The sequence below is a fragment of the Canis lupus genome, chromosome 10 (assembly GCF_011100685.1).
Source record: "Canis lupus familiaris isolate Mischka breed German Shepherd chromosome 10, alternate assembly UU_Cfam_GSD_1.0, whole genome shotgun sequence".
Lineage (NCBI taxonomy): Eukaryota > Metazoa > Chordata > Mammalia > Carnivora > Canidae > Canis > Canis lupus.
Window position 1 is genome coordinate 24,295,042 of NC_049231.1, and position 15,828 is coordinate 24,310,869.

At 41.4% G+C, this 15,828-nt stretch overlaps 1 protein-coding gene across 6 annotated transcripts in view; it reads right to left on the minus strand.

Annotated features, from left to right (window-relative positions):
- Positions 1 to 15,828, minus strand: part of WBP2NL (WBP2 N-terminal like) — a 35,015-nt gene that overhangs the window by 4,685 nt on the left and 14,502 nt on the right. For 3 of the 6 annotated variants that reach the window (XM_038550369.1, XM_038550371.1, XM_038550370.1), the window contains exons 4-5: positions 15,695 to 15,787; positions 9,753 to 9,863 (exon numbers count right to left, since the gene is read on the minus strand). In XM_038550369.1, the coding sequence (XP_038406297.1) occupies positions 9,753 to 9,863; positions 15,695 to 15,787 (204 nt within the window). Of the gene's footprint in view, positions 1 to 6,138; positions 6,623 to 9,752; positions 9,864 to 15,694; positions 15,788 to 15,828 lie in introns of all 6 variants that reach the window. The other 3 variants (XM_038550367.1, XM_038550368.1, XM_038550373.1) reach the window with 2 other exon arrangements.

Genomic DNA, 15,828 nt, shown 5'->3' on the forward strand with positions numbered 1-15,828 from the left:
GTTCTGTATTGCAGCTGGGGAAGAGACAGGAAGAAGAATGAATCCACCAGCTCAGGGAAGGAAGGAACCAAAATGTTAGTGGAGGGGTGCCTAGTGGCTCAGTCTATTAAGTGTCTGCCTTTGGCTGAGATCAGGATCCCAGGGTCCTGAGATTGAGTTCTGCATCTGGCTCCCTGCTCAGTGGGGAGTCTGCTTCTCCCTCTCCCTTTGCCACCTCTCCCCCAACTTGTGCTCTCTTTCTCTAATAAATTTAAAGAAATCTTTTTTAAAAATGTCAGTGAGGAACTGAATGACCCAGCATTACTCCTTTCAGCACATAACAGTCCCAGCTGAACTCTCATTGGATTTGTCCTGGGTGGAGCAAAATCAGATCCCTTTAAATACACAGGACCCAAAGCTCTCTGTATAAAATGTGCCTCTTATATAAAGAATCTGACTGAGTCTTTAGGGGAACAACTATTCCAGGTGGTGGGAGCTAAGAATAGGTGTGTACATATCTCCAAATGATTCCAAACTGTGGCTCTGTTTGGTCCTATGTCTGTACAATCACAACCTTTGGTTGTATTTGGGTAGCCTGGTGAAACAGGAGAACAGGTTCCCTTTGTAGGGGAGAACATGATGGAATTCTACCTTCAGGAGACTTGGACTTGCTAACCCTTCTAGGTTATTAAACCTCACTTCAAATCCACCTGGTATAGGGACACCTGGGTGGCTCAGTCAGTTAAGCATCTGACTCTTGGTTTTTGCTCAAGTTAAGATCTCAGGGTCTTGAGGTCAAGTCCCTGTCCAGGCTCTGTACTCAGCAGGGAGTCTGCTTGAGGACTTTCCCCCTCTGCCCCTCTCCCTACTCACACATTCTCTCTCTAACAAATATATCTTTTTTAAAAATCTATCTGAGGGGATCCCTGGGTGGCTCAGCGGTTTGACGCCTGCCTTTGGCCCAGGGCGCGATCCTGGAGTCCCGGGATCAAGTCCCACGTCGGGCTCTCGGCATGGAGCCTGCTTCTTCCTCCTCTCTCTCTTCTATGTCTATCATAAATAAATAAATCTTTAAAAAAAATCCATCTGATACAGGTATGACTAGAATGAAGAGCAGAAGACAAAGTTTAGCTGCAACTCTTTTAGAACTCTAATTCCAGAATATGTCCACTAGATATCAGTTATTTAGAGAACTATTTCAGCATAAAAGAGGCCTCATCCCTTGACTCTATTCCCAACTCACCATCACATTCCAACAGAAACTGGAAATATAGTTTCCAGTATACATAAAGCTGAATGGAGGGAACTTTATTCCTCCTCTGGTTTGGAGAATCTCTCCCTCTCCTTGTCACTTCTGCCCATGTAGAGAGGTTTAGAAGTGAGAAAACAAGAAGCTATTTTTTTTTAAGATTTTATTTATCTGAGAGAGAGAGAGAGCACAGCAGGTGGAGTAGGAGGCAGAGGGAGAAGCAGGCTCCTTGACGAGCAGGGAGCCCAATGTGGGGCTTGATCCCAGGACTCTGACATCATGACCTGAATTAAAGGCAGATGTTTTACAGACTGAGCCACCCAGGTGGTTCAATAAGAAACTCTTAGGGGATCCCTGGGTGGCTTAGCAGTTTGGCGCCTGCCTTTGGCCCAGGGAGCGAACCTGGAGTCCCAGTCCCGGCATGAAGCCTGCTTCTCCTTCCTGCTGTGTCTCTGCCTCTCTCTCTCTCTCTCTCTTTCTATCATAAATAAATAAATCTTAAAAAAAAGAAAAGAAAAAAAAATCCTATCACTTTCCTAAAAAAAAGTTTAAGAGAAAGAGATCTGGAACCTGTGCCCCACATTTAAGATCCATATGGTCTAAATTCTCGGTTTGGAACCTTTAGAGAAGTATACCTACGTTTTCCTTTTTACTTCTTTCCTTCATGACAGGTGTCTGGGCATATTGTCAGTCACAAAAGTGACTAACCAAAAATGCTACTGACATTCCAGCTTCCTAGACCTATGACTCTCTGCCAGTAATTTCTAAGAGGAATATAGAGCTACTTTCTATTTTATCATATGCCTTATTCAAGAAGATCTCCTGTTCTCTACAAACTGGACATGAAACTTTTTTTTCTTACAAGGGAAAGAATGGTCCTTGACTTGTCTAATGTTGGGAAGAATTTTAAGGGCTAGCATATTCCAGATACTTACAATACTTTAATTCTAATATACCCTCATTCCAGAAAGTGTTTCCCAAAGTTTGTTCCATTGAATAATAGTTTTTCTAAATTTTTAAAAGATTTTATTTATTTATTCATTAGAATACACAGAGAGGAGAAAGAGAGAGAGGCAGAGACACAGGCAGAAGGAGAAGCAAGCTCCATGCAGGAAGCCTGACATGGTATTCGATCCCGAGTCTCCAGGATCATACCCTGGGCTGAAGGCGGCACTAAACCACTGAGCCACCGGGGCTGCCCTTTTCTAAAATGTTTAGTGAATAAAATAGTCAAATAATTTTGTAAAAATATGTATATTCTGAAAATATCTCCCTCTTGGAGATTTATGTTCCTTAGTATATTCAAGGTGCTGAGAAGTCATGAAGTAAAGAAATCTGTCCATCTGCTTTTTCAAATATATAAATATATATGACTCAATAACCCCCCCTTTTCACTTAAGACCCATTAACATTCACCACTTTCTTAGGGAAGGCTCTCCTTGGCAACATAGGAGCATCTGGTTTCCTAATTGTTACAATTAGCATCAATCAGTAACTCTAATCTCTTTTAAGGAAATAATCCAAGATTGGAAAAAAAAAAACTCATATATGAGAAGTTAATTGCAATGTTGTTTGAAATAGCAAAAACCTGGAAACAATTAAAATAGGGATTGAGGGCAGCCCTGGTGGCACAGTGGTTTAGCGCCGCCTGCAGCCCGGGGTGTGATCCTGGGGCCCCGGGATCGAGACCCACGTCAGGCTTCCTGCATGGAGCCTGCTTCTCTCTGCCTCTCTCTCTCTGAATAAATAAATAAATCTTAAAAAAAAAATAGGGATTGAGAAAATACGTAATAATGCAACCATGTCAGAATATCATATAGCCACTAACAATATTTATGAAGTTTTTTTTATTTTTTATTTATTTATTTTTTATTTATGAGAGTCACACAGAGAGAGAGAGAGAGGCAGAGACATAGGCAGAGGGAGAAGCAGGCTCCATGCACTGGGACCCCGACGTGGGATTCGATCCCGGGTCTCCAGGATCGCGCCCTGGGCCAAAGGCAGGCGCCAAACCGCTGCACCACCCAGGGATCCCCTATTTATGAAGAATTCTTAAAGCCTGTGAAACTCATTAAACTATACATTAAATATATGTAATTTTTAATGCATCAATTACATTTCAATGCTGTTAAAAAACAAACACCCTGAGAGGGACTCCTGGGTACCTCAACAGTTGAGCATCTACCTTTGGCTCAGGGCCTGATCCTGGATCCCAGGATGGAGGCCCACATCGGACTTCCGATGAAGAGCCTACTTCTTCCTCTGCCTGTGTATCTGCCTCTCTCTATCTTTGTGTCTCTCATTAATAAATAAATAAGATCTTAAAAACCCTATGAAAATGTAATGTGTCAGGTGAGACACTGTATGTACCACATGTTTTCAGCTACCTGCAAAATATGCATAGAAAAAATATATTTTTTTTTAATTTTTTTTTTTAATTTATTTATGATAGGCACACAGTGAGAGAGAGAGAGAGGCAGAGACACAGGCAGAGGGAGAAGCAGGCTCCATGCACCGGGAGCCCGATGTGGGATTCGATCCCGGGTCTCCAGGATCGCGCCCTGGGCCAAAGGCAGGCGCCAAACCGCTGCGCCACCCAGGGATCCCGAAAAAATATATTATTTATATGTCTTCTGGGTCTGGTAATATTGTGCACTATAGCTCCTGAAGCTCTTCTGCTATATAATATCTAAAAACACTTGATATAATATTTTTAAGGCCTTACTTTTAGGTGGCTTGATGAGCCTGAAAGAAAGCAAGAAAAGGCCAATGAAATTAGGAAGTTGGTAAAGTTGGGGAACAGTGAGCTTTTAGGAGGCTGAAAACCTTGGAGTATTGTAGAATAGTCTACAATGATAATTCTCAGCAGAGAAGGCATTGATCCCCGGGGGAAATTATGAAGTAAGTGGGGCATTTTTGATTATCACAATTAGAGGCCACTGTTGGTATTTGACAGGTGAGGGGTCAAGAACACTAGACATCCTGAAAAGTACAGTGCAGTTCCTCACACCGAACAATTATCTTACACCCCCCTCATGACTTTCAAAGGAATCTCTGGCCATTGATATAGGTGAAACATGTGCTTACAATCATTTAAGCCTAGAGCCTAACCATGTTTTACATGATTTTAATACATACAGAACTTTTCAGGAATTCAATCACTGTGTAAATCAAGGGAAAACTAAACTTTTTTAAAAGATTTTATTTATTTATTCATGAGAGAGAGAGAGAGAGAGGCAGAGACACAGGCAGAGGGCAAAGCAGGCTCCATGCAGAGAGCCTGACGTGGGACTCGATTCCTGGACTCCAGGATCACACCCCGGGCTGAAGGTGGCGCTAAACCACTGAGCCACCCAGGCTGCCCCCAAAACTAAACTGTTTTATTTGGAGATTTGTCAAGAATTGCTCATCATTTTGGAAAATGACATTGCCAATGGCATTGCCAGCATGGTATTCAAGTCACTAATACACCATATACAAATCAGCTGGCATACCTAGGGTTTACAAATTTGGTGAATCTATGTATAGGAAGGTGAGCACTTGATTGCTTTGTTGTCTTCTAGTATGGTGGAATTTGAGCATTTATATATTAAAATACTTAAAATTTTATTACCAACTAGTTTTCCACTATTTCTTTACATCACATTTATGATATTATATATTGATTTTGGTTGAAATAGTGTGGAATCATAGTTGTCTACAGATTTCATTCCAATGATCTAAAGGAGACCTTACAAAGTATTTGTTATGGGCACATTCAGTCTGATGGGATTGAAAAATCACTGTAGTATATAATCCCCACAAATTGTCTTTCTTATTGAACACTAAGACAGAAATTTTTGCCTATGCAGCCTATGTGCCATAGTTTTTATAAATATTATTAGTGTACACAGGTTATTTCTAATGTTGTGATATTAGAAACAATGTAATAACATCTTCCTAAGGCATCTTTGTGCACATGTACAAGTATTTCTCAGGAATAGATACTGAGAGGTGAAACTGCTAAATCAAGAGTTGGTTTCTTCTAACTTTTAGAAGGTACTGTCAAATTTCCTTCTAAAAATGCATACCAACTTACACTCTCACCAATATTGTATAAAATAACCTTTTTCCCACATGCGTTTCTTCCCAACACTTAAATTTTTCAATCTTTTCAATATTTGTAAATCTTTGGAAAATTGTTTTCATGTTAAGTTGCATTTTCCTAACACTAGTCAAGTTGAATAAACATCTTTCCAAAAGCTTCTGAGCCACTCTATTGCCTCAGTTAACTGGGAATTCACATCTTTTGTCCATTTTTTTCTTTTTGATTGACTTGTAGGAGTTCTTCATATACTCTGACTATAAATTATTTAACACATATGTTGGAGATTTTCTCCTATCTTTTAATTTTGGTCATACAGAAGTTTCAAATTTTGATATATTCAAACTTATCACTGCTTTCTTTTATTGTTTCATTGTTTTTGATCTTTTTAAAGAAGCTTTACCCTACACATCCAAGTATCATTTTCAATGGCCACATAATATTCCAGTGTATGGATGCAACATGATTTATGAAATTCTCACTATTGGAAATTTAGGTTGGTCCATCCTTTACTAATATAAACAATGCTATGAAAAACAATTAAGTGTTCAACTTGAGATTTCTAACAGTGTTAATGTTTCTTGAATGAGGGAAGGAAGAAAGAAAGGCAGGAAGCTTTTTCCACGCTCACATATATTGAAAAATGCAGCCCAATGTCAACCAAATTATGGGAGAATTAGCTCTAATTCTACTTCTCCTTTGCCCATCTAATCAAGAGTTAACTCCGCTTGCAAAGTCTAGGGATGGAAGTAAAGCTTTATCCTCCCCCTAACACTGCCCTTCCCCAGGGTGCCACACTACCTCAGATATGCTTTTACTCACATACCTGAGTCTGCCTTATTATCATTATTCAGTTGTTGGGTGCCATTTTGCTTGGTGAGTCTTCAAGGGTTATATCAGAGAAGATGGTGGACGGGCCTCAGAAGATGAGGCAGGGGGAAGAGAAGTGTCATACTGAGAAGGCTGAGGTACCACATATTTGCCAGACCCAACTCTATTTCTAGCAAGTGGAACTTCATATCTTGGAGGTGGGGCTTCATTTGCAGCTGGTAGGACTTCATTTCTAGATGCTGAAGCTTCATTCCCAGCTGGTAGAGCTCCATATCCTGCAGGCGGGATTCCATATACTCCAGGTGGTTGTCCATATCCTCCCTGTGGGGGTCCATATCCCACCTGTGGGGGTCCATATCCCACCAGTGGGGGTCTGTATCCTGCCTGCGAGGGTCCATATCCTGCCTGTGAGGGTCCATATCCCACCTCTGGGGGTCCATATCCTGCCTGTGGGGGTCCATAGACAACAAATGGGTATGCTGGGAGGAAAAAAAAATTCAGTTACTTCTTTTTTAGAGTGGACAAAGAATAGGTAAGGAGGAAAAAGCAAACTGACACAGGAATAGAATTCAGGCAGAATAATGCTAAAACCAGATCCTTCAGCCACTACCAGGTGAAGGCTTTATCATTTCCTGTTGTAGAGGGGTTCAAATTAAAAGAAAAATAACCCTACAGTTATATCTCTACATTACTTATATTTGTGCTCAAATATATATGTTACCTAACAAATTTTGTTTATGAAGAAAGTAATATGAGAAATATGTATTTGGGAAATAGAGAAAAGATGAACTTTAAAAGTCATCTATAATTCCACTTTCAGAGACAAAAACTTAATATTTTTGTGTATTTCTTTGTAGGATCTGTTAATATTTTTATATAATCATGATCATAACACCCATGTATTTTTTTATCTGGCTCTTTTCATCTAACATTATAAAAAATTTCTTTGTATTATTAACATATTTCATACACTAAAGCTAGACAATATTTTATCATATGGATAGGTGCTACTTAATTCCCCTGCTATAGGAGAGTATGTTGTTCCCAACTTTTTTTTTTTTTTTTTAAGATTTTATTTATTTGAGAGAGACAGTGAGAGCACCTGAGAGCTTGAGCACAGGAGGGGGTCAGGGGCAGAGAGAGAGGGAGGAAGTCTTGAGTGGAAGCCAAGGCTGGGCTCTATCCTAGGACCCTGAGATCACCACCTAAGCCTAAACCAAGGGTCTGACACTTAACTGCGCCCCCGAGGCACCTGTTTCCAACTTTCTAATTCAGATTACAACAAACCTGGGCTTTACTTATTTCCTTAGCTACATTCCCAAAGCAGTTTAACTGAGTCAACGAATGGACAACTATCAAGCCATTTTGTGGTAATCCATATTTATATTTGGGCAAATTAGAAAAAACTTTAAAAGGATAGTCTTAAAGATTCTCAAAAAACTAAAAGAAAATGTGGAGGAAGTAAAGAAAATGATGTGTGCACCAAACACAAATCTCAGTAGAGGTGGAAAACATAACAAGAAACCAAAAAGACATTCTGGAGCTGAATTGTACAGTAAGTGAAATTAAAAATTCACTACAGGGATTCAAATTCAGATTTGAGTAGGCAGAAGAATGAATCCATCAACTCAAAGATAGGACCACGGAAACAGTAGAGATTGAGGAACAGAGAGGCGGAAACAGCACTGAAGAAAAGTGAACAGAACTTGAGGGACCTGTGGAATACCATCAAGCAGACCGACATACCACTGTGGAAGTCCTAGAAGGAGTAGAAAAAAGGACAGGGCAAATATCTGAGGAAATAATGGCTGTAAACTTCCCAAATTTGATGAAAAACAGGAATATAAACATCCAGGAAGCTCAATGAACTTCAACTAAGATGAAGTTAAAGAAACACACACTGAGGGATGCCTGAGTGGCTTCAGCGGTTGGGCACCTACCTTCGGCTCAAGTCATGATCCCGGGATCTGGGGTTGGGTCCTGCATCGGGCTCCCTGTGGGGAGCCTGCTTCTCCCTCTGCCTGTGTCTCTGCCTCTCTCTCTGTCTGTGTCTCTCATGAATAAATAAATAAATATTAAAAAAAAAAGAAACACACACTGAGGTACATTCTAATCAAATTTTCAAAATACAGAATCTTGAAAACAGCAAGAGAGAAGTGAATCATCACATACAAGGGATCCTCAATGAGATAATTAGCAGATTTCCCAACAGAAACTTTAGAGGCCAGAAATAAACTGTCAAACAAGAATCCTCCATTTGGCCAAATTCCTTCAAAAGTGAGGGAGAAATCAAGATGTTTCCAGATAAACAAAAGCTGAAGGAGTTCATTTTTGCAGGGCAAGAAAATACTTAAGGAAATCCTGCAGGGTGAAGTGAAAGGACACCAGACAGTTAATGTGCAGTCATGTAAAGAAATAAAGATCTCAGTAAAGGTAAATCACTGGACAATTATGAAAGCTAATATTATTCTAACAATGGCTTGTAATTCCATTTTTTTTGTTTTCTACATAGTTTAAGAGACTAATGCATTTATTGATTTTAAAGATTTTATTTATTGATTAGAGAGAATGTGCAAGTGGGGGAGGAGCAGAAGGGGAAAGGGAAGGAGGAGGAAAGAATCTGAAGACGACTCTGAGGTGAGGGGATCCCTGGGTGGCTCAGCGGTTTGGCACCTGCCTTCGGCCCAGGGCGTGATCCTAGAGTCCCGGGATTGAGTCCCACGTTGGGCTCCCTGCATGGAGCCTGCTTCTCCCCTGCCTGTGTCTCTGCCTCTCTCTCTCTTTCTCTCCCTGTGTCTCTCATGAATGAATAAATAAAATCTTAAAAAAAAAAAAAAAAAAAAAAAAACTCTGAGCTGAGCACAGAGCCCTACACGGCACGATCTTAGCTCAGAGATCACAACTTGAGCTGAAACCAAGAGTCAGAGGCTTAATCAACTGAGTCACCCAAGTGCCTCTAAGAGACAAGTGTGCATTTAAAAGAATTATTAGATAATGTTTTTAGGCACACAACTATAAAGATGTAATTTTGTGACATCAGTTGTATACAAAACAAAAAGCTGATAGACACATATGTCATGTTCCAAGGAGACCCCAAGAAAGGGCTGCATTTGGGGGCCTGCTGACAGCCTTTTAGGAGACCCTTTGTAGCCCACCAATAGGCTATGGACCACGTTTGAGAATCACTGCAGAGAGGCACAACTGTTAAAGGGTACATAAAGCTGGAGTCCTCAGTGAGATTGAAGGGCATGGCTCAAGCATGATGGCTATGCCTGTGTGACATGGGAAGGGGGAGGTGGGCAAGAGCACACTTTTTCTGCTCAGGCTATAAGCAGGACGTCACTGTTCCCACTAACAGGAGTTTCCCAGGTACGCTCCATATGTATACCTTCCAGTTAAAAGTATGCCTGAAATTGAATCCCAGTCCCTTGCTGCCCTGCCACTGGGCTTCAGTCTAGAAAGAAGACATGGACTCAACCACTTTCCAATTCCCCAAAACCTCTCCTGTTTCTCCTGCAACAGAGTTGGAGACAAACCAGCAATGAATGCATCTCTGAGCCCCTGGCATACTTTTCTACCTCCCAAGAAGAACTTCCCTGGCATCCTTACCTGGACAAGGCATCTGTGGGGTGCACATCACACCCCCCTGCCCAGTAATTACATACAGTCCTGGAGTGCTGAACCAGTAATTTACACTTCCAAGTGGAACTCCTCTGGCGGCTGAGAAGACAAGTTTGGCAAAATAGGGATTTTTAAATTCTTTTAAGTCAGATGTACAGCAGCTATCAATCAAATAATTAATAGAGTATTAACCATCATTTTACATGTGTGTCCAACAATGCTCCCAGGATACAAGATAAAAAATATACACCTTCCTTGTCCTGATCTGTATGCTTCTTAAGGGCAGAGATTGTGTCTTATTAGCCTGTGCTTATTCAGGGCCCAGCATGGCACTTACCAAAATAAATATTCAGAAAACATTTCCAAGTGAAGATTCTATCAAGTTGGCATGGTACATCCATTAAAGACCAACATAATGGCAATGTGATACAGAAGAAAGAAAGCACTTCTTGTTTATCCTCCTCTGCATCTCTCTTATAAGGACCCTTGTGATGGCATTTGGGGCACACCTGGGTAATCCAGGGTAATCTCCTCATCTTAAAATCCTTAAGTTAGGGATCCCTGGGTGGCGCAGCGGTTTGGCGCCTGCCTTTGGCCCAGGGCGCGATCCTGGAGACCCAGGATCGAATCCCACATCGGGCTCCCAGTGCATGGAGCCTGCTTCTCCCTCTGCCTATGTCTCTGCCTCTCTCTCTTTCTCTCTCTGTGACTATCATAAATAAATAAAAAAAAATTAAAAAAAAATCCTTAAGTTAATTACAAACAAGGGAACATTCACAGATTCTGAGCATTAGGACACGGATATATCTTTGGGAGCCATTATCAGCCTATCCCACTAATTTTTGGCCTATGGCATATGACCAGAAGTAATGTACGCTGCTTCCAGCCAGGTCTGGCCCATGCTTCCCAGGTGAAATCTTTACTCTTTCCCTCTTTGCTGGCTATTCAGAGAGGGTGTGGAAGCCATGGGTTAAAGATGGCAGAGACCCTATCACCCTGGGTCCCTGAAGGACTATATGGAACAGAGCCCCCTTTCACCCCTGCTGATTGTCCTTTATATAAGCAGTACTATCTATTGTCTTAAGCTACTGATAATTGGGGGGTTATCTGCTTCAATAACTAGCATTATCTTATCTAATTCACTATAATTCTAAAGTCCTCTTTATCCCTGTTATCCTCCTTTTTAATATCCTATTAGTATCCTTCCCATTTATTTTTTTTTAATTTTCATTTATTTATGATAGTCACAGAGAGAGAGAGAGAGAGGCAAAGACACAGGCAGAGGGAGAAGCAGGCTCCATGCACCGGGAGCCGGATGTGGGATTCAATCCTGGGTCTCCAGGATCATGCCCTGGGCCAAAGACAGGCGCTAAACCGCTGCGCCACCCAAGGATCCCTATCCTTCCCATTTAAATTATTCTATTAACTTATATGTTTGCTTCTTTCTTTCTTTTTTTTTTTTTTAAGATTTTATTTATTTATTCATGAGAGACACACAGAGAGGCAGAGGGAGAAGCAGGCCCACACAGGGAGTCTGATGCGGGACTTGATCCCAGAACCCCAGGATCATGACCTGAGCCAAAGGCAGACACTCAAACACTGAGCCATTCAGGTGTCCCTGTTTGCTTATTTCTTACATGACTCTTACTAGACTGTAAGTTTAACAAAGGAAAAAAAAAAAAAGTTTAACAAAGGAAGGGACTATGTATGCCTTGTTCACTGTTGTGCTTTCTCACTCATCTCGTATAGTGTTTGGCACACAATAGGTACTCCATATATATTTAGTAAAAACACTAATCAAAGAGCTCCAACAAGTCAGCTCTGCAGAGGGGAAGAGACTTCTGCAAAGGGCCAAAGAATCAGATCATGAAGCATGATGGGCAGCTAATTCTAAAGGCCTCAAGGAAGCCCATCTCACAAGCCCTGACTCTTCCGGGGGGGGGGGGTGGAGTGGGGGGTAGACTCCCACACCTAAGGCCAAACATAAGAGCAAATTCAAGACCCAGTATGCAATTATTCTGAGTTCTGCAGACATCTGTAGCAAAGAGGAACTGGACTTCAAGTGTCCCCTGACTCTGGGTTCCACATAACTAAGCTCTGGCTGCCAGGACACCTTGTTATCCAGTGTCATGCTTCTAGATGCTGTCTGCCCTTTGGACAACAAAGAGCTGCTGGCTGGGAACATCATGTGAACCCCTTGGCTTTCATCTTTGCAGTTAAAGGTAACAGTAAAAATTTTTTTGCTTCTCAATTTCCTACATATGGCTTTTCTGCCACCTGTCTTCGTTAGCATTTCTCTCTTAAGACCACCAACAAATTCAAATTTCCACATGCAATGCACATTTTTCAGTCTTCATTTAATCAAACATCTCTGCAGCTGACAGATGACCACTCAGTAATGCTTGAAACTTTCCTTCCTTAATTTCTGGGATAATAAACTCACTCAATTCTCCTCCTACCTTGCTCAGCCCCTTTGCAATCTTCATTATGGTCACCTCTCCCTACCCATCCCTGATAGGTTGAGAACCCTTGGAATACCATCCTTCAGTCATCAAATGAGCCAATCACTCACATGGCTCCAGAGATGACCTGTGCACTGAAGATTTCCATCCAAATCAGTCTCTAGATAGAGCTCATCTTTGGAGTTTTGAGCTGCACATCCACTGGCCTCTACCATTCTGATGTACCTCACATTTAATATGATGCAGGGATTAAGAGTATCCAAAGAATACGTCACTTATATAGTTAGTATTCCTGCCAAAATGCACCACCTGCATCTAGGCATGAGGAAACAGACAAACCCAAATTAAGGGACATTCTATAAAACAATAAACCTGTATTCTCTTTAAAATGTTAATGTCGGGATCCCTGGGTGGTGCAGAGGTTTAGCGCCTGCCTTTGGCCCAGAGCGCGATCCTGGAGACCCGGGATCGAATCCCACGTCGGGCTCCCGGTGCATGGAGCCTGCTTCTCCCTCTGCCTGTGTCTCTGCCTCTCTCTCTCTCTCTCTCTCTGTGACTATCATAAATAAATAAATTAATTAATTTTAAAAAAATAAAATAAAATAAAATGTTAATGTCAGGCAGCCCAGGTGCCTCAGCGGTTTAGCGCCGCATTCAGCCCAGAGCCTGATCCTGGAGACCAGGAATCGAGTCCCACTTCGGGCTCCCTGCTTCTCCCTCTGCCTGTGTCTCTGCCTCTCTCTCTCTCTCTCTCTCTCTCTCTCTCAATCTGTCTCTCATGAATGAATGAATGAATAAATAAATAAATAAAATTTTAATGCCAAGAAAGACAAAGAAAGATTGAGACCAGATTAAAGGAAACCAAAGAAATAGGACAACTAAATTCAACGTGTAATTAGAGCCAATGTGTAATCTAACTGTGTAAATTAGATGCGTAGGAATTAGATCCTGATTGGAAAAAAAGGTATGCTATTAGAATCAGGAACCTAATGGGTTAATCATTTGAATTTGTATATTAAACAATAGCATTGTTTCAATGTTAAAGTTTCTGAATTTGATAAGTAGACTGGGGGTGGATAAGGGAATACCCTTGCTCCTAGGAGATTTACATTCAAATACTTAGGAATGAAGGAAATGATCTTTGTGACTTACTCCCAAAGCAAAGAAAGAATAAGATGAGGTAAATGTGGGAAAGTGTTAATAATGAGTGAATCTAGACAAAGTGTCCATGAGAGTTCGTTGTAATATTCTTGCAACTTTTCCATACATATGATTTTTTTTCAAAATAAAAAGTCTTAAAAAATAGCAAGAGCAGGTGTAGGGTTCTTTTTTTTTTTAATATTTTATCTATTTATTCATAGACACAAAGAGAGAGAGGCAGAGACACAGGCAGAGGGAGAAGCAGGCTCCATGCAGGGAGCTCGATGTGGGACTCAATCCCGGGTCCCCAGGATCACACCCCAGGCTGCAGGTGGCGCCAAACCGCTGCACCACCAGGGCTGCCCAGGTGTAGGGTTCTGATTCTAGCTCCCACTGTCTACCTGTATAGCCTTGGGAAACTGTATAACTATCACTGATTCAGTTTCCCCTGTTATCAGCTGGGGATAATGATTACATCACAAGTTTTTGTGAAATTACATAAATTGACCCATGTAAAGGGCTTGGAACACTGCCCACTATATGGTAACCATTTAATAAATGTCAGTACTATTGTATCTAAAATTGAACTCATTTCCTCTCTAATTTAGACTGTCTCTTATATTCTAAACCTTGGCTTATAGTATCATGATCCAAGTCAGTCTCCTGAGCTAGAAAAATGCATTCCATCCTTCTGTGTGTCCCCAGAACTTTGTCAATGCCTCTATTACGGCATATTTAAATATGTCTGTCTCAACTAGGTTATGTTCATCTCAACTAGATTGGAGTTGGGGGTAGAGACAAGGGAGAAGGAGAAAGAACATTCCAGATAGAAGAATTTCAGGGCACCTGGCAGGTTCAGTCAGTAGAGCATATGACTCTTGATCTTGGGGTCATGAGTTTGAGACTCATGTTGGGGAGTTTACTTAAAAAATTAAATAAGCAGGGCAGCCCGGGTGGCTCAGCGGTTTAGCGCTGCTTTCAGCCCAGGGCCTGATCCTGCAGACCCGGGATCAAGTCCCATGTCGAGCATGGAGCCTGCTTCTCCCTCTGCCTGTGCCTCTGCCTCTCTCTCGCTCTCTGTGTTTCTCATGAATAAATTTAAAAAAAAATATATATATATACATATAAAAAATTTAAATAAATAGGACAGCCTGGGTGGCTCAGTGGTTTAGCGCCACCTTCGGTCCAGGGCATGATCCTGGAGATCCAGGATCAAGTCCCACATCGGGGTCCCTGCGTGAAGCCTGCTTCTCCCTCTGCCTGTGTCTCTGCCTCTCTCTCTCTGTGTCTCTCATGGATAAATAAATAAAATCTTTTTTTTAAAAAATTAAATAAATAAATACATCTACCCAGATAGAACAAATAGCATGAAGGCTCAGAGATGAGAGAACAAGGCAGAGAGAAGTCCAGTCAGATTGTAGTACAAAAGGTGAGACAATAGGGGCATGAAATAAGGCTAGATTAAATAAAAACATATCATAAAAGGATTTTTTTTTCAGTAGGGTCTACATTCAACATGAGTCATGAACTCACAACCCCTAAATCAGGAGTCACTTGCTCTATCAACTGAGCCAGCCAGGTCCCCCACAAAAGGTTTATTTGTATTCAAAGTCTGAAAGAGTTCTTTGGTACATACACTAGATCAGTGCTGTATGGCTTGACAATACCTCTTCCCTTTTCTCATGGAAGAGGGAACTAAACCTAAGAGAAGTAAAGGCAAACCCAGAGAGGAGAAAAGACAAAAAAGGCATGACAGAGGAAAAAGAGCTCAGGAAACTGGGGCTCCCTGATCTGAAAATGAGACTACTTAATGATATATGAGACTAGCATTTAAATAGACAAAAGATTATCAGGTAAACTTATTTATTTAGGTGTCTGAGTATAGCTCCCAGTAGAGTGTAAACTCCTTTAAGACAAGGAGGGATTGGGACACCTGGGTGGCTCAGGGATTGAGCGTCTGCCTTTGGTTCAGGTTGTGATCTCGAAGTCTTGGGATCGAGTCCTGCAAAGGGCTTCCCACTGGGAGCCTACTTCTCCTTCTGCCTATGTCTCTGCCTCTTTGTGTCTCTCATGAATAAATAAAATCTTAAAAAAAAAAAAAGACAAGGAAGGACTGAATAATCTTGCTCCCAGCATGTGGTATGGTACCCATCCCATAGTAGGGAGGCTCAGGAAATGCCTGCTGAATACATGTGCAGTTACCAACTGCCTGTGCAGTTACCAACTGCCTGACCACAGAGGCCAAAGTCTCAACTGAGTGACAGTCCTACTTCCAATTCCACAGGCCTCAAAACCCCAAGGGTTAATATCTTTATTAGCATTGCTCACCAGCAGAAGCAGCTTTCATCATCAACTGGGCAAATTCGATGGCACCTCCTTTTCTGAAGGATAATTTAAAAGTAGCCTGTCCTTCCCAGCCACCTGGGAAAAGAAACGGCACATACTCACTAAGATGCTGGCAC